Source organism: Desmodus rotundus, chromosome X (assembly GCF_022682495.2).
Source record: "Desmodus rotundus isolate HL8 chromosome X, HLdesRot8A.1, whole genome shotgun sequence".
NCBI classification, from domain to species: Eukaryota; Metazoa; Chordata; class Mammalia; order Chiroptera; family Phyllostomidae; genus Desmodus; species Desmodus rotundus.
Window position 1 is genome coordinate 14,285,303 of NC_071400.1, and position 22,489 is coordinate 14,307,791.

At 40.3% G+C, this 22,489-nt stretch overlaps 2 protein-coding genes across 9 annotated transcripts in view; both read left to right on the forward strand.

The window, feature by feature from the left end:
- Nucleotides 1-22,489, forward strand: part of ATP11C (ATPase phospholipid transporting 11C) — a 173,072-nt gene that overhangs the window by 104,609 nt on the left and 45,974 nt on the right. For all 8 annotated transcript variants that reach the window (XM_071220347.1, XM_024555273.3, XM_053917150.1 and 5 more), the window contains 13 exons: nucleotides 168-218; nucleotides 1,167-1,231; nucleotides 1,551-1,632; nucleotides 2,597-2,747; nucleotides 3,233-3,430; nucleotides 8,284-8,445; nucleotides 9,142-9,293; nucleotides 10,288-10,359; nucleotides 12,170-12,243; nucleotides 14,333-14,436; nucleotides 15,396-15,577; nucleotides 16,805-17,068; nucleotides 20,979-21,153. In XM_071220347.1, the coding sequence (XP_071076448.1) occupies nucleotides 168-218; nucleotides 1,167-1,231; nucleotides 1,551-1,632; nucleotides 2,597-2,747; nucleotides 3,233-3,430; nucleotides 8,284-8,445; nucleotides 9,142-9,293; nucleotides 10,288-10,359; nucleotides 12,170-12,243; nucleotides 14,333-14,436; nucleotides 15,396-15,577; nucleotides 16,805-17,068; nucleotides 20,979-21,153 (1,732 nt within the window). The remainder of the gene's footprint in view (nucleotides 1-167; nucleotides 219-1,166; nucleotides 1,232-1,550; nucleotides 1,633-2,596; nucleotides 2,748-3,232; nucleotides 3,431-8,283; nucleotides 8,446-9,141; nucleotides 9,294-10,287; nucleotides 10,360-12,169; nucleotides 12,244-14,332; nucleotides 14,437-15,395; nucleotides 15,578-16,804; nucleotides 17,069-20,978; nucleotides 21,154-22,489) is intronic.
- Nucleotides 14,537-15,013, forward strand: LOC128779985 (small ribosomal subunit protein uS10-like). Its single transcript, XM_053917397.2, has one exon. It carries the CDS (start codon nucleotides 14,588-14,590, stop codon nucleotides 15,011-15,013), a length of 426 nt encoding a protein of 141 aa, XP_053773372.2. The 5' UTR covers nucleotides 14,537-14,587.

Here is a 22,489-nt window from a genome sequence, read left to right on the forward strand (position 1 = left end):
AAACACCTTGCTGTTATTTCATAACTTTTGCAGAAATATCATGGGCATTCATAGTTCAGAGCCTTATCTCTTTTGCATTCTTTATATTTTGATCCATTTTCATACTTGTGATATATAGATTTTACTTGGATATAGAAAACTCATTTGCTATTGTCTTCTATTTGCAGATTTGTTGGACGCATCAGTATCTATAGTAATAGCACTGAGGCTGTTGCGAGGTTAGTTTGCTATTTAATTTGTCCTGGGGTGGGGGATGTTTTGCTTTTAAGCCCATTAAAATGGCCAAATACATTTTTTGTAGAGAGAGATGTGAAGGTGAATAAATCTGGAGTAACTAGCCAGTATCCCACTAGAGGGTCTTAAGTAACCAACCCTTTAATTGGTAGGGGCTCTCCTGTGGTAGTGTGTGTGTGTGTGTCCTGGGAGAGGGTGGTATTAGAAGTGATGCCGAAGGTTTCCAAAGTGGCAGAACTCCAGACACTTCGATATTCCCAGATCTCTGCTAGGCGCTGTATTGTCCTTCATTGTTCAGTGGTTTAAGGGAGTCATTGCGGGTATGGACAGTGGATAAAATGCTGGGAGAATTACCTAGACTTAAGTAAAATGAAAGGCTAATCATTTATAACAAAGCAATTCATATAAAAAGGGGTGTTTTTTCCCCTCTTCTATCATCCAGTACCTCAACTTTTCCACTTGGCCTTTATACCATACTCAAAAGGAAGTAAAAGAAACGCCCGGTTGCCCAATGATCCCCCCAAAGGCGGGTTTACTCTCCTCTCTATAAATATGTCAGTGTGTCTATTCCACCTTGACGTCCCCCCCCCATCTTTTATCTGTCACCTCTTCCTGTGTCCTGCTGTCTGCTACTTTGTCCTGTTCTGCTCTTGTTGTCTGTGGCTCATAACCCTTTTATCTCTCTGTGCGTCTCTTTACCTCTGTGTGTTACTGGCTACTCTGGTATTGTGCTTTTACCTGTGCTGTGCCCTCAAGTAACTGCAGAGGGAAGGATCTTTCGGCTGGTCCTGGGGAGTAAGCATGTGATATAAGTAGACAGATACATTCTGAACCCAGGACATAGATGTATGGGAAAAATGTGTCCCCAAAGTTGATGGTGCTATTTATTGGGTTGTTCATTTTTTGTTTAGCTGTGTTCATTTTTTATTTAGGTCTTTGGGACCTGAAAATCTCTTGTTGAAAGGAGCTACGCTGAAAAATACCAAGAAGATATATGGTGAACAGTTTTTAACATATACTTACCAGAAATACACTTCGTAAAGGCTGTGCCTAAAGAGTACATGTTAAAAATTGAACATAGATACTTGCCATTAAATCTTAGCTTATTTTTCGGTATCGGGAATTTATAGGATAGTAAACCAACTTGAAGGATGACATATTATGTGGAATTAAAATTATACTATAAATGATATATCAACTGCTGAATACAAGAGGGTTTAAAATTCCTACTTTTATAGGATGAAAAAAATGCATAGATCCAGCGAGGTGGGGAGTTGGTTATAACTTAGTTTTCATTTTATTCTGTTATTCCTTAGGAGTTGCTGTTTACACAGGGATGGAAACCAAAATGGCTCTGAACTACCAGGGGAAATCTCAGAAACGCTCTGCTGTTGAAAAGTTAGTGTGCACCACAGTTTCTTCCGTTGTCATTAAACTGGGGCAGTTACTTCTCAGGAATTCCAATAAGAACCATAATGAAAAAACAATATCAATTATAATAGCAGCTACCATTTTGAGCACTCTTTATGTTAGAGAAACTGTGCACAATGATTCGTATTTCTGATTTTGTTTAATTCTCTGAGCAGCTCTATGAAGTAATTCCTGTTAGCCCATTCACTGCACAGATGAAGAAATCATCTCAGAGATAAGTGACTTACCTAAGCTCACATAGCTACAAAAAGGCAGAGCTTACTCGATATATAAATATATTCTCTTTGCTTCTGGATAATGTTGTTATGTTAATTGTTATATTTGACAACCTATAGTTGTTATATTTAAGGAGTTTCTACAACATAGATGATAGTCTCCAGGCAAATGTTGAAGTGGAACCTGGTGGCACTTCAAGCCAGTTGACACTGGCATGGACCTAACTATTGTAGGCATGGATACCCAGCACATCAGTGACACCCTCTCCATAGCTCTACTTGCAGACTGAGAGAATCCGCAGCAGGCTTGAGGATTTCACATTTGCTTTCTCACCCTTTACTGCAAACCTTTAGGATTCAGGGAAACAGGGACAGCCTACTCCTATAAGGGTTGAGTAGGTGATGGATGGTGTATGCACATGTGTGTGTCCTATCATTTTACAGGATCCTTACTAAAGGTATACTAAGCTAGTCAGCCATGGCGCTTTGGGGAGCGCTGGTCACCAACATACAGGTCAGGCATGGCTTTTCCATTTTACCACTTGAGAGTAACACTCCAGCAGTGATAACCAAGGTTCGTACATACATAGAGGCTTGTGCTGTGGTCACACATCGTAGACAGGAGAAGCTTTAGAAAACTGAATAGTTTAATTTATACCTGGTTGATAACTTAAGTAACTAGATGGTTTTTCAACCCATAACATCTTATTTTCCAGGTCCATTAATGCCTTCTTGATTGTGTATTTATTTATCTTACTGACCAAAGCCGCAGTGTGCACTACTCTAAAGTATGTTTGGCAAAGTACGCCACACAATGATGAACCTTGGTATAACCAAAAGACCCAGAAAGAGCGGGATACTTTGAAGGTAATTTGTTTTATGCTGAAAATTTCAACTATAGCACTTTCTGACCATGCCACCCTTCATTGAAATGCTGCTCAGATAATGATGCCTTTGAGTTTTAAATAATTGGGGCAAGAAGCTGGCATGTTAATATATAACATGAGCTTGTGGTTTATTATGCAAGGAACATAATGAATGCCAACACGTAAGCTTTGCTCCTACATTCCTGTCTTGGGGTAGGAGGAGCAGACAACTTAAGGAAGTACAAAAGCATGGAGTCAAAATGTATATTTACGGAAGAATAATGACAAAATTGAGGGTGTTGCCACATACTGTGATAATCATCTTGACCACTGATCTACTTAGTGCCTTTGGGAGGTTTTGTCTTTATAGCACGAACAGTGCTTTCAGCATAGAAATAAAAGATAGAAAGTTAACTAGTTTTTTTATATTACACTTGTTTAATGGAACTGTACGTCTAATTAGCATGAACTATTTGTTTGCTTTAGGTTTTGAAAATGTTCACCGACTTCCTATCATTCATGGTTCTCTTCAACTTTATCATTCCTGTGTCCATGTACGTCACGGTAGAAATGCAGAAATTCCTGGGCTCCTTCTTCATTTCATGGGATAAAGACTTTTATGATGAAGAAATTAATGAAGGAGCCCTGGTTAACACATCAGACCTTAATGAAGAACTTGGTCAGGTTAGAACCTATTTGTACTTAAAATAAGTTAACATTGTTACAATACCTTTTTCTTGTAGTCTGGATTACCTATATATGTAATAACCATTTCACGTTTGGGAATGTGATTCAGAGAAAAAAATTGTATACAGACATACAATGAAGGCACGCAGTGTTTTCCTAACTATAGCATCAGTCATTTTGCTGGCATTTTTGATAAAGACTTCGATTTATGTGTTGAATTTGAATGTTAAAAGAAATTCTCTCTAAAACTCCCCTGGTGATGTTGACAGGTTATGGGTTACTGCTTTGGAACAGGAAACGTGTAGTCTTCAGCACCAACTCTAACCGTTTGTGGATAGAATATGGGGTAGTAAATAAAGCAATTTTATAAATGCATTTTTGTTCCATAAATTAGATTGACCAGAGCTGTCCTATTGACATTTTCTTAGTACGTTTCTGGTCAGATGGAATATAAACCTAGAAGCAGTTGTTTATCCTAGTTCAAACATTTAAATGAAGGGAAAATGTGAGGGCATGCCCTCCTCAAAATGCTTTTTGCTTCCCATACCAATGTAGCCCAGGCTGTGACCTTGTTTCTAACCTAGGTGGATTTGTTTTCCCACGCAATGCAATCTAGCTGTAATTCTTCAGGTGACGATTTCCTAGGTGCTTTTCTTATCAGTACTGAGTTTTTTTCCCTTTGTCTCAATTTACTGTGTCACGCAATGGTCTTCGCAAGCTCAGGGAAGTTTTTGGCTGCATTTGATTCTCATGATATTTAGAATGTCAGGGATGTGGAAATGTCATTCCTGTGACTGTGAGATGCAAATTCAGTTAATGGAACTGTGGCTGGAACAGGGCCTCACACTTGTTTTAAATGGTGCCAATTTGCATCTACATTTCAAAACTCTCTTCCTGAATTTGGTCCCCCTCCACCCCCGCTCTCTATTTCTGTTCTTTACACAGCCTTTACATAAACCAAAGTACCCTCTTGACAGCTACAGTCACAAGAGTGGAAAAAACTCTCCAGATATAGTTTTGTTGAAACCTGACTTCAGGACTCCAGGATTCCAAACCCTGGAATCTGCAACCCACAGTGATACTAAGTCACTAAAGATACAACAAGAAATGAATGAATGAATGCATGAATGCTTTCCCTTTAGATACAGTTCCCAGAAGATTGATTTGTAAGTGATTTCAGCAGCAACAACTGACCTTAGCCTTTTTAAAACCAGAAATTTTCATCAGGGACAGAGGTATATGAGCAAAACTACTCTAATTCCTATAGAAGGCATCAATTAGCAGCATTTTTGCATGAAAAACAAAAATTAAATTACAAACCACCTCTGGGGACCTTTCTCATGACAGCTGACATTTAAAAAAAAAAGATTTTATTTGTTTTTAGAGAAAGTGGAAGGGAGGGAGAAATAGAAGGAGAGAAAGATCAGTGTGAAAGAGAAACATTGATCAGTTGCCTCTTGCACGTGGCCTGACTGGGGACTGAACCCACAAACCAGGCAAGTGCCCTGACCGAGAATCAAACTGGGAACCGTTTGCAGGACGATGCCCAATGAACTGAGTCACACTAGTCAGTGCCTGCCAGCTCATTCAGTTGAGAAAATTCAGTGCTTGGCTGTGTGGATTAACCTACCCAAAGATGAACGTGGCTAGTGAGGCTCAGGCTACTGCAGATAAAACAGCCGTCATTCCACCTGTGGTGCCTATTGCCCACCAGAAACAGGCAGGATATCCAGGCCAGGTTCCACTAGGTAACACTCTTACCTGTTCCTTTCAGATCTCCACCTCAGCAGATTCCGTGTTACCTATGGGAACGTAATCCCTATCACTTAGCCTGTATTCACACTGCAGAAAGTGAAGTGGACCTTTGGGTGATGATCTGGTCAATTTGATCAGTGAAAAGAAACTACCATCCTCATCTCATCCATCACTTCTTTCTCCAGACGAAACCTGCTTTCTGGGTGTGATTGTCATTTACTTTATATAACCAGACCACCACCTCAATTTATGCAGTGAAAAAAACCGACTCGCCATCACTGTCAGCTTACACATGTAGAGACTCCCCAAATGAAAATGGCAAAGAAGTCTTGAGATAGTTTCTTAGCTCCCTTAGCTTTCAGTGGAACATGACACACAAAATGCAGTATAATCAGTTTCCTCTTTGATGAGTCATAATTTAAGATATATTGGGCTTTCTGTGTTGCTAAAAGCAGTGTCAATTAGTTTTCATCAACACCATTGCAAACACTTGCGTAACCTCTTTGAAAATGACCCACATTACTATTTTTAAAAATAGGGAGATATGTTGAGAACAGTGTGTTAATTGAGAAACAAACAGAAGTAGACTGCTCACCCAGTTCAGTTGGAAAAGGATGGGGCCTTTTACAGTCAGACATCAGTCTTTTAGACAACCAAATGGTTTCAACCTATTTTGAAAATAACAGTGTGGGGACAGCCTCCTTTGTCATATCCCTCCCAGTCTTGCAGCTGTGCTTAATGGTGCGTCTGAGGATACACTCTGATGCCAACAATGCAGTCCAGTGATGTGTATTGAACTTCTGTGTATCTAGGATATATTCTTGGTATTGGCGGTTATTTTTATAAGTAAGCAAGAAACCCTCAAGTTTTTCACCATTTAGTTGGAGAGATTCACATATCGTACCTAACTATAGCAATGTGATCATCATAATTCAGGAAAGCTAGGGAAGGTGGGATGATGGAAAGAGTCCAGTATGTTTAATTTTGCTTAAATCAATAGCAATGCCACTCGGCATCTATATAACACATCACAGTTTACAAGCATACTTATTGTCGAGCTTTATTTTCTATTCTTTACAGGCTTTTGCAGCAGGTTTAGTTACTTAGGGCTAATATTTAAAGTTTGGAGAAATGAAGAGAATTTCCCCAAGGCCTCGAAGTTAGTAGGTGCTAGAGCCACACTCCATTCCAAGTGTTCCTTTAGGTTGAACACTGTTGACCAATTTTGAACTGTGAAATAGGCAATTTCGTGGGTTCAGCCTTCAGTTCAGAGTCCTTTCTACCTTAGAACACCTATCTCACTTTAGGTTTTCTATCCATAAAGTGATGGGTGTGAGCCTGTTGATAGAGAGGGGCCTTTTTGGGTGGTTCAAACCCACCATGAAAGAGGAAGAGGCTGTTGAGAGTCAGAGGCAAGCAACAGTCTACCACTCTTCAGCTGTCTGCCTTCCTTTAATATGAGAATACCTACTTTTTAATAACGGCCAATCCTCTCCTCCCCCTTTCCTGAGTATGGGGTGTATGTTAGAGCGGTGACTCTCAAGTGTGATCTTGGAGCTAGCAGCATTAACATCACTTGATGAATTACTAGAAATTCACATTAACCGGCCCTGTCCTAGAGCTACTGAATTACAAACCCTGGGGATAGAGCCCATCGATCTGAGTTTCAATAAGCTCTCCAAGTAAGTGTGGTGCACGCTACACTTTGATAATTATTATATTAGGTTATAGTTTATTGGCCTATCCCTTTGAGATTTATGATACGCAGAGCCATACTGCACAACCTATTCTATATCTGCAAACAATTGCACTTTATATTTTTTAAATGACCACCTTTGACCCTCATAAAAGGTTTCTGAATGGGTTAATTAATGCTCATCCTAGCACAGGAGGTATAACAAGCAAGGATAACCTTCCGGGGGAAAGAAAGGTTAATAATTTTAATCAGAATAAAAAGCTCCAAACACTTTCATTTAACTGGAGGAAATCTAACAACACAGGAATAATACCACTTGGATTAATTTAAAGAGAGAATTCAAACTTGGCTGGCTAAGAGGTAAAAAAAAAAAGGAAGATTGGAATGCTATATTTGTACCAGTGCTGCTAACGTAAAAAGCTTTGAAAAATAATTAGAAAGCAACTACTTCTGGAGTTCATCTCTTTTCTCCCTTACATAATAGAAACCTTAATCTTGGGCTTATACTTTTTCCTGTCAGCCCATAATTTTAACTATTTAAGCATAAATTGCCAAAAGGAGGATGAAATTGTGGGTTTCCAAAAGCCAGATAGAAGAGATAAAAAACTGAGATAAAATAGAAATGCTCAAAATGACTTACTTTACATGGAAAATTTACTTTGTAGCTTATTTTTTCCATTATTTATGAAGGTATGCTTCCATTATACTTTAACCTATCATAAGACTCTGCTTTTTTAGTTTGGAAACTTCTCTGAGATGTATCTGAAAATATACATAGTACATGAAAAGAAATTTCAGTTATGGTTTTGATCATTATTGACTGACTGTGTCTCTTGATCAAGTAACTTAACATTCTCATCTCCCCTGTCCCATCTCTGTTTGGTAGCTCTTGTACACGTTGTATGAAACAGTGCATTTTACTTCAATCCAGCATATTGATAGAATATTTTACTTTTTAAGGAAAAGTTTTTATTATATCCCAGTTAGTTTAGGTTCCGGTCAAATGGATGGATATATTTGGGTGGGTGGGTGTGCACACAGCAAATAAGTGGTCAGTACGTTCTCGCTTTCCCCTTGGAAATTTGACTGTTCTTATGCAACTTCTTTGCATCAGAATGAGTGAGTATTAAATTGAAGGGTTCTTTGATACAATAGACACAATCTTTCTTCCTGTTAACCATCTATATTTGAGTAGATCTGCCTCAGACATGTGATACTGTTTTGGTGTCTTTAAAAATACTCATTCATTTGATAATATTGGTTCTGTAACTGCCGGCCATTTGACAAGCAGTCTTAGAAAAGGTGTTTTCTATGAATATGGAATTTGCTCTGCCTTATACCCAGCTAAAAACGAATCACACTGAACAGTGAAAATGTGTGTTTGTGTCCTTGTTTTTAGGTGGACTATGTATTTACAGATAAAACTGGAACACTCACTGAGAACAGCATGGAATTCATTGAATGCTGCATAGATGGGCACAAGTATAAAGGTGTAACTCAGGACACTGACGGACTCTCTCAAATTGATGGACCCTTAACATATTTTGACAAAGCAGAGAAGGTGGCATTTTCTGCATTACCATTTTACCTTCCGAAATCAATCTGTGTATGCATGTGTTAACCCTGCATAGTAGAGATGAAGAATTTGGGCCTGTGATGTAGACTGCTGAATAACCATTTGTTCTCTCATTTAACTTTTCTTGTTTTACTAACACCTCTGGAATTTGTAAACAAGTATTGTAGAATTTCTAAGTAGAGAGAATTATGGGAAATTGCATTTGGGTAAAACTTTCACTTCCCTGTCTGTGGGATCATAATTTTTTGTGCTTTGTCTTTAAAATACGAGCTGCTCCAAGAATAATGTCTATTCAAATCATTCAGGTCCCAGGAGTGTCTAGGCATTAAATGAACCAGAGTCTCCCTGTGCCGGAGCTACTGCCAGGTTGTGAATTAGATACTGAATGAACTCTTTTAGGTCATGAAGAAGTCACTGCTTTGGTGTTGGCTGGAGTTACACTAGCCCGAATGAGTTAACACAGCCCCTGGGGTATGTTAGCTGAGAACCAGGAATGCCGTTAGGTACTAGGAGAATATACAACTCAATTGAGTTCTAAGAATTTATAAATTTCTGCTAACTCAATTTGCCAGAGGTTAGACCTTTCTCTTACATTACTATCTCTGTTCTCGGACTAGTTACCAAGTGATCAAAGTGAAAATAATATGGTTATTTATTTTTTTTGATACTGTTTAATAACAGAATCGAGAAGAGCTCTTTCTGCGTGCCTTGTGTTTATGCCATACTGTAGAAATTAAAACAAATGATGCCGTTGATGGAGCTACGGAATCAGCTGGATTAACCTACGTGTCCTCTTCACCAGATGAAATAGCTTTGGTGAAAGGAGCTACAAAGTAAGCACTGAACACTATTGTAGATGAGTAAGTTCTAGACATCTGCTGTACAACACTGCACAGAGCTGTACCTGTAGTTAACAATACAGTATGTTAGCACTTCAAAATTTGTTAAGAGAATAGATCTCATATTAAATGTTTTTACCACAAACGACAAAAAAAAAGGACAAAAAGAAACTTTGAGAGGTGTCAGATATGTCTCTTACCTTGATTGCAGTGTGTCACGGGCGTTTGCATGTCTCCAAAGCCATCAAATCGCACACATTAAATATGTGCAGTTCTTTGCATATCAGTTACAACTCAATAAAGTTGTTTTAAAAACCCTGAGGGAAATTGTACACGAATATATTAGCATTTTTGAAGAGTGAAAAAAGGCATTTCCTGTACTTGTCCTGAAAAAGTGAAATTACAGGACAGGAGTTATTTTTTTCCCCCCTCTGTTTGCTTCCATAGCCTTATTTTGTAAATATTCTTTAATAAAAAGTCAGACTCCTTTATCTGAAAGTTTATGGAAAATTCCCAAAGCCTAACAATTAAGAGCAAAAAGAAAATAATAATGCATAGCTATAACTTGCATTACTATTTATGCACTCTAGCCAGACGTCTAAATGTTCATGTTATACTTTGCAAATCGTGACAATGGCCACTTTTTGTACAACACGTTATTTCTGAAGTGCTCCCGGCAGTTTTGACATCATTTGGGAACAACGGTCCCGTTTTACCCAGGAGGCCCCAGATAATTAAGTAGCTAAAAGGTCACCCAGTGTGTTCATTACAGAATTGAAATTACAAATTGCCTCTTTCTTGATTACAGTTTGTGACTGGGCATTGGCTTGCTCTGTGTTGTCATCTCAGCCAGTAAAGTGAAACACATTTGTAGATTGAGTTCATATGAAAGAGAAGAAAACAATAAAAGATGCAAGTCACCCCAGTGCGAGGGAACTTAATCATTCTTTAGAGATATACAAAGGTCTTTTTTTATTGTTTTTGACAGGTACGGGTTCACATTTTTAGGAACTCGGAATGGCCGTATGAGACTAGAGAACCAAAGAAAAGAAATAGAAGAGTAAGTAGCACCGTGTGTTTGTCACGTCTTAACCCTGCAGTCAACCTTAGCTGAGTTTAGTGAGGGCAGCAAAGGAAACAGATTGCGTCTGTAAGTGTAGGGCCCTGCTCTCCCAGTTCAGAGTTTTGTGTAAATGTAGTAGGAGGAGAAAGGCATTTTTCATAGAATGGCAGAAACTGAGATTTGAGGTAGAAAGGATACCAGTTTGGTTCACATACGAGTCCAATGCCCTGCATGACAGTCTGCCTGGGCTTGCTTTCTGAAATCAAAATGTCATTTCAGGTCTCCAACACATGCTGCAAGAAAAATCAGTGAGCATACATGAAACCTTCTGTCCAGAACCCAACCAATAAGTAGGATTGTTTTCAAGCCCAGCCAGTCACGCCAGCTTTGGCGTCAGAAGATTTGTCTTGTTCTAGATGCTCAGGGTTGAGCCTCGGGACAAGTACGCTGATGCGTCAGTGTCCCCCCAGCAAACAAAGCTACCGTGGCTTAATAGCCAATTTGAATTGGGCTCTGTGATGGATTTGAATTTCTTCATCTGAACTTGCACTTTAATTATCTGGCTTATATTCTGGCCCGCAGCTTTCCATGAGACCCATCTCACAAACCTGCTTGGGGAATATGCACCTTTGGGGAGAGATGCTCAGAAGCCAGAGGAAGGCTCTTTGGCTTGACTGCCAAGAGCCCAGAATCATCATCGGCTCAGATTGTAGCCAGTTCACGGCAGTGCCCCTATCTTGGCCAACACCAGATGAAACGTTCCCTATAGATACCTTACACACACACACACGTCCGGAATCAGTGACCTCTTCCCTCTCATCGAAAACAAGCTTTGTAATAAATATTTTTAGGTCAAATGCTTATATCCACGTTGTTTACTTTGAAGAAAATATTTCTTCACCTTTTGTTAATAATTAACTTATTTTTACCCCTTCGCATTCTTTCATTTGATTAATACAACTCAGCCATCCACACACAAATCTGATCGTATCATTCCACTGTTTAAACTCTTCAGTGGATTCCTTTTGCTCTTAGGATAAAATCCCAATGTTCTCATTTCCCAGCCCCTGCTTAGCTCTCTTACTATTCCCCTGTCAACGAGATTTCAGGCCGCAGTGAACTACTTTATATCCCCCTTCCCGTGGTACATGTGCTAGCCTGCTCCTGTGCCATGCTGCCCTTTCTTCCTCACATCGCTTGGAGAAAACACAGCTCAGGTACTACTATTTCTAGGCAGCCATCCTTCGGATGTCTTCGTTCTGTGCGCCCACATGTCCCCTGTGAGTTTCTTTATTACAGTATTCCGCAGACTGGGAGGTGCTCATCTCATGACCCTCTGACCCCCTTATCATATGGGGAGCCCTTTGAGGGACGGGACTCAGGCAGATTCCTGTCTATTTTCCAGCACCTAGCAGTGTGCCTGACACATAGTAAGCATTCCATAGATGATTAAAATAATTGGCAGGGTGGGACAATTTCTAGACGTCTTCAGATATGACTTGGTGGGACATCTCTTGGTCCCCTATTCCTATGTAGTTACTCTCTCCTTAGGATTTTAAGTATTACAACGAAAGGATACAGATACCCCTTACCGACAGTGGTGTCCTCTGACAGCACGTTCCAACTGCTGGGAAATTTCAAAAATGCAAGGGGAATCACCAGCTGTATACATAACCAGCATCCCTTACCCCAAGAGGAGAGCTCTGTTCATTTAAGATGTTTGAATATCTTAAGATGTTTCTCTAGTGTTTTATTTTTCCCAATGTGCTCTAGGTATTTTACTTTTCTCATTTTTCTTCTCATAAAGGTACGAACTTCTTCACACCTTAAACTTTGATTCTGTCCGCCGTCGTATGAGTGTCATTGTGAAGACTCAAGCAGGTCTGTATTTGTAAAACGTGACTTCTCTTTTTCCATTTTGGATTTATATGTTGACAATTTCTAGAAAGAAAATATTTCAGTAGTAGTATATGATTACCTAACATCAGGCAAAGCAGTAGCTTTCGTATAGGCCTTAATGTATTTATGTAAGTAAGCACATATGTTCGGCGTGCCAAAGTCTCAGTGGCAGAACCCTTGGTATGACAGCGCGTGCATTGTCTTGGAAACTGAACTCTACTCCTCAGTCCTGGTTGTCCAAACAGGAACTGCAAGAGTGATTTTTTTGTTCTGGGTACTACTGATCAATCACCAATAACGTCTGCATGCAACAGCCCAGTACAATTGTGGGGATTGTGGTTACTAGTCATAAAGTTCTTTTTCTTTTCTTGTTTTTGAAAGATTTTATTTATTTTTTGTACAGGGGAAGGGAGAGAGAAAGAGAGGGAGAGAAACATCCATGTGTGGTTGCCTCTTGCTTGCCCCCTACTGGGCACCTGGCCTGCAGCCCAGGCATGTGCCCTGACTGGGAATTGAGCTGGCTGCCCTTTGGTTCGCAGGCCGGCACTCAATCCACTGAGCCACACCAGCCAGGGCAGAAGTTCTTGAGTGTAGAGAGTTGCTGGTATCCCTCCCTGACCTTCCTCATTCCACACTGCTTTACATTCCCTGGAAGCCAGTGAGCCAAAGATAACTAAGGGCTCGCCTAATGGCAAAGGTTATTCTAATTTTACCCCAGCGCTCTGGCCTCTTTGACAGAGTAAAGAAGCTTGCCCTCTGCAAGGGAACCAGTACCATCATCCCAGGACTCCTCCATATCTTTGGAAGGAGTCAGGGTGGTTGGTGGTTGAATTCAGCAAGACTCATAGGGAGAACTCCTGCTTCATTTGCGGGCTCTCAGAAGCCTCTGTATCTGTGTGTGTGTATCTGTTTCCAGGTGGTTTCTTCCAAAATAGCCTTGATTAATTTTCTAGTAATTTAATTTTTAGTATTCAATCTGTTGCATATTCCTTAATGTGAGGCTGGGAAGATACAGACAGACTCTACAGGGAACGCATCCAACTTTACATTATGTCAATGTGGAATTTGCTTTGTGACTTTTAAACAAATTGGATGTGTGAGAGAAAATGAAAAAAAAAAAAAACACTTAACATTTGAAATACTGGCTGTTTTTACCTGTGCACGGGCACGCATGCATTCTACTGCCAAGGGTAAAGTGTCCAGGGAAGTGGTCAGTCAAGGGCCTTGACCTCGGAGCTATACTTTTTTTTTTAACCTGTTCAATTCAGCATTTTGCCTTATAAGGGTGAAGTTTCTTAATGCTCAACGGTCATTACTTTCCAGGGTGCACAGGCTGATATAAAACTATACTTGGACTACCATTCTACCAAGGTATTCTCAAGTCTTGGGTAAAAACAATCAAGCCACCATTTTAAAAGCTAATTGGTATAGTTATTTAAAGTGAGCCCTGGCTAGTGTGGCTCAGTGCATTGAATGTCAGCCTGCAAAGCAAAGGGTCGCCGATTTGATTCCCAGTCAGAGCACATACCTGGGTTGTGGGCCAGGTCCCCAGTAGGCAGCACACAAGAGGCAAACACACATTGGTGTTTCTCTCCCTCTTTCTCCCTCCCTTCCCCTCTCTCTAAAAATAAATAAACAAAATCTTTAAAAAAGTGAAGTAAAATGACTTGATCTTGTTTGAGATTGAGTTTGGTCCTTGACATCTGTAGATGCCGCACAGGCTCTGTAGATCAAGGTTGACAACATTTTCAAAGATCATTCAGATGCAGCTTCTTGACACAAGCACAGTCTTTTGTGATTCACTGGAAGGAAGTATATTTCAACAGAGGTGCATATTGTAAACTATGAGTTATTACTTGTGTCCGTATTGGTCTCAAGAGGTGGTAAATATTGTCCTGACAGAGAAAAGATCAAGATGTCTCATTCCATATGGGGGAGCATTGCAAGGCAGGCTCAGGATATTCTCGTATAACAGCTGGGTGGGAGCGTCCACTCTAATAGTTATTCTGTTATTAAAGTCCCATTACCAGTCTTAAAATTCTAAGTCAAGTACTTTGGTTCTTTATTTTAGGAGATATACTTCTCTTTTGTAAAGGAGCAGACTCAGCAGTTTTCCCCAGGGTGCAAAATCATGAGATTGAGTCAACTAAAGTCCACGTGGAACGAAATGCAGTGGTGAGCATACACCCCTAACCCTAAGAAATAGAAAGAGGAATGCTAGAGAGGAAGTCACAGTTGCAACTGCCGTGCAGCCCGCTCCTGCTCCTGGCTCACCGCTGTTCGCTCTCGCTGAGGAACAAGTCGGTCAGGAAGCCGCACAGCAGCAATGGCTTTTAAAGATACCGGAAAGACACCCGTGGAACCAGAGGTGGCAATTTACCGAATTAGAATTACTCTAACCAGCTGGAACGTAAAGTCTTTGGAGAAGGTGTGTGCTGATTTGATCAGAGGCGCACAGGAAAAGAATCTCAAAGTGAAAGGACCAGTTCGTGCGCCTACCAAGACTCTGAGAATCACTAAGAGAAAAACTCCCTGCGGGGAGGGTTCTAAGACTTGGGATGGATTTCAGATGAGGATCCACAAGCGACTCATTGACTTGCACAGCCCTTCTGAGATTGTTAAGCAGATTACGTCCATCAGTATTGAGCCAGGAGTTGAGGTTAAAGTCACCATTGCAGATGCCTCAATCAATCTTTTTAATAAATTGACTATCAGTTTAAAAAAAAAAGAGAGAGAGAAATGCTGGAGATAACTATGTTTATGGGATTGCTGTTTAAATATCTGTTTACATGAATTTTAGCTTATATTTATGGTCTTTTTAGATTTGGGGCTTTAGTAATATTGTTTTTCTTTTTGTAATATAAAACATTCTACAGCAAGTTTCTTTTCAGAATTTACAGCCTTGAAGACTTTTCAAGAATCTTTGTATTATGTTCTGCTTTTATTTTTACCCCCAGAGATAATTAGTTATTTTGAGCCTAATTGAATGTTACCTTTCTAGTTGTAATTTGTTCTTTTTATTTTTAACTAAAAATATGTCAGAATTTCTTCTGTATGGTAAAGCAAGAGTATTTAAAGAGAGTAGTTTTTCTATTATTATTTGCATAATTAGAGGTCTCCTATTTTGCTTCTAGGATGGGTATCGGACACTTTGTGTAGCCTTCAAAGAAATTGCTCCAGATGATTATGAAAGAATGGACAGGCAGCTCATAGAGGCAAAAATGGCCTTACAAGACAGAGAAGAAAAAATGGAAAAGACTTTTGATGATATTGAGACAAACATGAATTTAATTGGAGCCACTGCAGTGGAAGACAAGTAACTAAAAATGACGTTCTTGTTATTTGAATGACCAGTCATTCAGGGTGGTATCTGTTCGGATGGGTAATTTAATCTCCAGTTTTGAAATCTTTCATTTTGCATTATCTGCACACCAGATTTTGAACTGTTTGTGTGGTGGTTTTTAAGTTAAATATTTGTGGCTTAGAAGAATGAATTGGTCATCTCTAAGGTCTTGTGAATATTTACTAAGCCATCCATTTATGCGGATATTTATGAAATAGTCTTATGTGTAGGGAGCTTTGTGCTGGAGGCGTCATGTGACCTGGGGTGGTACCTGGTAGAATGGGTGAAATTTTGACAGAGATGAGCAGAAAGGAAATTCAAGGTAGAGCAAATAGCGTGAGAGTTCATTGTAACCTGGTTTAAGAGACTAGAGCTTGTTTTTGCATACTTTAAAATGATTTTCTTTAACTAATAGGTTGAGCTCTGACAGACATGATTGTAGGGTTTCAGCAATGATCTTCCTGAAAGTTTTAGACTCTTAATATTTTAGGAGGTTTTTCTGTTTTGTTTTGTTTTGTTTTGTTTTAAGAAATTACAAGTGCAGAATGTGAGATTAACCAAACAAAAAGTTACAAACATACATCCAGGTATATTGGAAGCTACTGAAATTCTCATGAAATTCATTTAGTCTAATTTCATTTTTATTCTCTTGCCAAAAGGAACTCAGAGAAAGCATCCATTCTCCTTTTACCCCTGCCTTTCAGAATTATGCTTAAATTCTCTTTCAGGATGGTTGACTTTCCTAATCTTAAAGCTGCTCAGGGATGGGATTCACTGACTTCCCTCAGTATCTTATTAAAACGTCTTTGGCCCTCTTTGTTTTGAAGCATGTTACATATTTGTGTGGTGAGATGTGAAATGTAATGTAATCTGCTAATGTCACAATGAATAAGAATGCTTGGTGAGTTTCTGAACATTTTAGCTAAGAATGATGATTCTCAATTCTGCCATAGGATACCAGTTATATCGAAAGAGGTCATGAATTTTTCCAAACCTCATTGATTGAAATTCACTTTAATAAGTAAAACTGTGCCAGAGAAAACACACTCAGAGTAGAGGATATATAAGAAGACCAACTGTGATAACATGCCCGGACTCTAGAAATGCTGTGAATTGTGAACGTACTCTCTTTAATAAGCCTTCTTGCAGAATCCCTGTCAGGAGTTTTTGAGAATAACAAGATCTCCTTTGTGTTCCCAGGCTACAAGATCAAGCAGCTGAAACCATTGAAGCTTTGCATGCAGCGGGTCTCAAAGTCTGGGTGCTCACTGGGGATAAGATGGAGACAGCCAAATCCACCTGCTACGCCTGCCGCCTTTTCCAAACCAGCACTGAACTCTTGGAACTGACCACAAAAACCATTGAAGAAAGTGAAAGGAAAGAAGATCGATTACATGAATTGTTGATAGAATATCGTAAGAAGTTGGTGCATGAATTTCCTAAAAGTACTAGAAGCCTTAAAAAGTAAGAAAGTGCATTAGTTTCTTATATTTATTTATTTTTAAAGATCTTTATTTATTTATTTTACAGCGGGAAAGGGAGGGAGATAGAGAGGGAGAGAAACATCACTGTGTGGTTGCCTCTCACAAGCTCCCTGCTGGGGACCTGGCCCACAACCCTGGCATGTGCCCTCACTGGGAACTGAACTAGCGACCCTTTGGTTCGCAGGCCGGCGCTCAAGCCAATGAGCCACACCAGCCAGGGCTAGTTTCTTTTATTTAGACATTGGTACAGATGTAAATCACAGCTGCTTATGCAGGAGGTTCCATTTTTTATCATACTTCGTTTGCAGGTATTTTATCCTTTTAACTTAAAACTTGCCCTGAGGATGTGGCTAACAGCCCAGTTGACATTATTTGGCACTTTCTACCTCACCTTTAATTTAAAAGAAAACACTGCACCTGTCAAGGTCTAGGGAACTAGTTCAGTTTCTCAATGTTTAGGGTCTGGGTACTTAGCATTGATATTCTGGTCTGGTCTATGTTATGAAAAAAATGCTTCTTTTTCACAGTCTCTTAAACTGAATGTAATACAACTGGTCTTTGTAATAGTCCCCCTGTATTTTGAGACCGTGGAGTCGTTTTCTGTGTGGATTTTCATGCCCCAGAATTCCAAAGGGAACCAAATTCTTGTTAACATGGACACTTCAAGTCTGATTTCAACTAGCTACTTCAGAAGAACTTGTGGGACCTCAGGATCTCAAGGAAAGCCACTGATCCACAGTAATTCAGTGATGTATTTTCCTGTGCATATCACTGACCAAGGCCAGTTACTGGAATTTACCCTGGCCAGAAACAAATTGATTTCCTCTTCAGGATTGCCACGGGATGTGCCTGCACTAAATTCAAAGACCACCCCCCGCTAGATAATAGTACTTTCCATTTCTTAAGCACGCTCTTTGCTCCAGGAACAACGTTAACCACTTTATATAATTATTCTCATTTAATCTTCACTACAACCCAGTGAAGCAGTCTTATTTTCTTCATTTTACAGATAGGGAAACTGAGGCTCAGAGAGATGAAATGACTTAATTCAAGATGACAAAGCTATTTAATAAGGGGTGGAACGAGTCTGTCCAGTTCCAGAGCCCACGCTGTATCTTTAACAATATCTGCATTCTCATCTTTCATGTGTAAACCAACTTTAAAGATGAATAGCCCACATTTATGAGGCTACGGCCAATTCTAAAGTAGCTGTTGTTCTGGTATTTGGGTATCAGTGAGAATAAGCAGGTTTTTATTAATTGCCTACGATTAATGTTTCCTTTCTTTGGCCAAATGATATTTATAAAGGCAGTCCAAATTACATGCATTTTACTTGTCCATTTGTCTTAGTCTGCTCAGGCTACCACTGGGTAGCTTAAACAGTGGAAACTAATTTCTCACATCTGGTGTGGTCCCTGTTTCTAGCTTGCAGAAGGCAGCCTTCTCACCATGTTCTCACACTGCAGAGAGAGAGGAAGCTCTGGTGTCTCTTTCTCTTATAAGGGCACCGATGCTATCACAAAGGCCTCACCCTCGTGACTTCATTTAAACCTAAATATCTCCCAAAGGCTCCATCTCCAAATACCATCATCCTATTTTGGGGGTAACGGCTTCAGCATAGGACTTGGTGGGGGACACAGTTCAGTCCATAGCACCATTCAGTAGCTCTGCGGCACTTTTATAAAAGCCAGGGCTTATGGAAAACTTCAGCCACCAGCTCCGAACATTCCTTCTTCCTGGCTCATCTGTTTAGAGTCGGATGAGTGCAGTCTTTCCCCAGCTCACATGGGTGTCAGACCCAGAATCACCTTGGACAGCTTCTGCTCCTTTGTCCCTTCTACTTCAGACCGGCTACCAAGCCTTATTCATGTCCCCAGTTTCACCACTAGTACTCCACATCACATCTCGAGTAGCGACTCGAGCCTCAAATCCCTCTAGCCCTTCTGCCAGCCAAATGGGCCTTGAATGTGAAGTACTGAGTATACCATGTCCCTGCTCGGAAACCGGGAGTGGTTCTCCATAACCCACGGCATCAGTTTGCATCTAAGGCCTCAAGTGACATTTGCAGTTTGTTTTGGTGCAACACAGCATACATTCTCTTCCCCCCACCAATTTCTGCCCTGTCTTTTGAAGTTCCATTTCAGATATTACACCTGACAAAGAACCCACTGTTGTTCCTGTGTATTTATTATGCCCATCACTGGATATTGACTATGTAATATCTTGTTTGGTTGGGTATTGTCTATCATATATGCTTCCGTCACCACGAGGACCTTTTCTGTTCTCCGAGGAAAGATTAGTTAATAATTCTTTTCATTCTTCTACATAGCCTAGTTATGGTGGATGTTTACTGCTTGCTTGCTTATTGAGCCACTGTTCTCTGTACATGAACTTAGCTCTGTGGGTAGGGGAGCAAAGAAGGAGAGCACATGCTTGATAATTCCTTTAATTAGTGAAAAAATGGTCATAAAATTACAAAGGAAAATAGGGAGAAGTACAAAATGTTATGGTGTTAGCAGTATACACCCAAGAAATATGAGACTAAAGGGAAGATGAGGCTTATTAGGCTCTCACTGCTCAAAGTTTAGTCCCAAGAACAGCAGCCCCATTATCACCAGAGGCTTGTTACAAATACAGTATTTCATATTCCACCGCAAACCTACTGAATCCTAGTCTGCGAGAGTCCCAGAAACTTGAACAACATTCCTTTAAACGTTAAACTTGGAGAACCATCAAGTTAGACAGATGAATCTGTAATGATGAGATCAGGCTGTGTCTAATACTTTCACTGCCGTGGTACTCAAGTGGCAGCCCAGATTTCCCGAGCTAATATTGACTAATCACTATTTTTTTCTTAATTGTAAAAAAACGACATGTTAATTAGTAGAATTTTCTCAGTTGTAAGTTTTCCCTCAGATGTTTTTCTTAAATACTTGGCACTGGTTACATTTTTCTCTCCTGATACCTAATACCTCTTAGTCCTGGCTGTGCATGAGAATCACCTAGAGAGCTTTTTAAAGCATACCTATGTATAGCCGAGCCCTTCCCAAGATACTCTGATTTAATTTGTCTGGGGATAGACCTTAGGCATGGCCAGTGTTGTATGTAAAGCTGCTCAGATGATGCTAATGGGAAGGCTGTGGCCGAGAACCACTAACCTAGTATAAAATGATACTTGAGGAACATAGAGCACCATATGGGGTAAACACTATATATTTTAGGTACTTCATCTTATTTGAGAAGCTAGGTAACTTGATAGGTTATGTCACTCAGGAAAAAATATTAGGAAAAGGCATTCTGTGGTCACATACCCCAAAGCCATTTTGTCTTTTCCTTCTATTGTTAAGGAGTTTTTAGACTAATGGTTTGTCTTCATATCAGAGTTTGATCTCTAATTTCCAAAATTCACCTTTAGTTTCTTTTTTAACGGACTTTTTAAAAAAATTTTCACACAAGGACATTTTTGTTGTTGTTTTTAGAGGGAGGGAAGGAGGAAGAGAGAGAGAGAGAAACATCGATTGGCTGCCTTCCGAGACCAGACCAGGGATCAAACCCGTAATCCTTCAGTTCCAGGACAACGCTCCAGCCAGCTGAGTCACACCGGCCAGGGCTCACTCTCAGTTTCTTATACGGAGACTGACTGTCAGATGTTCATTATTTTTGCACCTTTTAGAACTTCATATCATCAGTATAGGCGGCTTGAATATCAAACATGTGATGAAAAGTCTCTGTTGCACCATTAATTGAGACAGTTGCTTCTTTAGAATTTATAGGAAGCAAATTGATGATGACTCTCGTGTGTAGTCCTTCTCTTTGTAGTTTTAAGGAAATTAGGTTCCTAAATAGAAATGCATAATAGATTCAAATGCAGCATTGTTTTTCTTTTCCAGAGCATGGACAGACCATCAGGAATATGGATTGATCATCGATGGCTCCACATTGTCACTCATACTAAATTCTAGTCAAGACTCCAGTTCTAACAACTACAAAAGCATTTTCCTACAGATTTGTATGAAGTGCACCGCGGTGCTCTGCTGCCGGATGGCACCGTTACAGAAAGCGCAGGTGACTGGATATTAGTTAATATTCCATTGTGGGGAGTTTGTTACACATGTGCCAATGTTCACTTTACTTTCAATTTGTTTCTTCTTCCAAGAGCCATTATTGCCTTATTACATGTTCCCCAGCGTCATCCTCTTTGTGGTCAAAGTCAGGAGTCTTCGCACCGATTTGAATTAAACCTATGCTTCACTTTGTTGTTCCCTCCAGCTGGCCGTCCAGTTCCTCGCCTTCCAAGTTTCTCTAATGAATATTTGTGTCTGCTGCCTCCCCTAGCCCCATACATTCTTTCTTCTCATCTTACTGTGTGGGATCGCCTGGAGGACAGCAGTAGCCTCCTTGGCGAATCCATCATGCTGTCTTCCATTCCCCTGCTCACTTCCCCGCTGCAGGTGACACTCTCAATTATATCCTCCTTAAAACTTGCCATTCTCCATTTCCGTGATGGTCCACAGTTCTGACTTTTTTTCCCTACTTGGCAATCTAGTGTCTTTATTTTGTCTCATCCTCTCTCTTCTCCCTAGATTACCAGTTTTCTCTGGTCTTGATTTTTTCTTTTCATTAAGTCTCATATTTCTGGCTGCCTATAGACGGCTCCATATGGATTTCCCACTGCGACATTAAGTTCTAGCGTTCTGAACAGATCCTACAGTTTTTGTCCTTCAGGCCAGTTTGTTTCATGTCTTCGTTATTCCTGTTACCAGTGCCATTTTTCTTTTGCTTTCTAAGTCTCCAATACTTCTGGCCCTGCTCTTCCTCCCTCCCTCCCTCCCTCCCTCCCTCCCTTCCTTCCTTCCTTCCTTCCTTTTTTACAATTTTATTTATTTATTTAGAGAGAGGGGAAGGGAAGGACAAAGAGAGGGAGAGAAACATCAATGTGTGGTTGCCTCTTGCGCACCCCCCACTGGGGACCTGGCCCACAACCCAGGCATGTGCCCTGACTGGGTATGGAACTGGTGACCCTTTGGTTCGCAGGCCTGCACTCAACCCACTGAGCCACACCAGCCAGGGCTGACCCTGCTCTTCTTCACTCCGTATATAGTCACCATGTCCTCCTATTGGTTCTAACTTTTGTCATTACTGTCATGTTTGGTACCATCTTTTTAAACCTCTTACCTCCAGCCCAGTCCAAGCCCTTATGACTTTACCCAGAGACTGATTTGGTTTCCTTGCTTTCACAATTCCCCCTTTAATCTCTTTCCCCACATTCCCAAATTAATCTTGTTAAAACACTGCTTCTCTCATCATATATTCTTGCTCAGATACTTTTCAGTAGTTTCCTAGTCCCTCCGGACGAAGGGCAGGTGACTCACTGTGGCACTCAGGGCTCACCCTGTTGGCC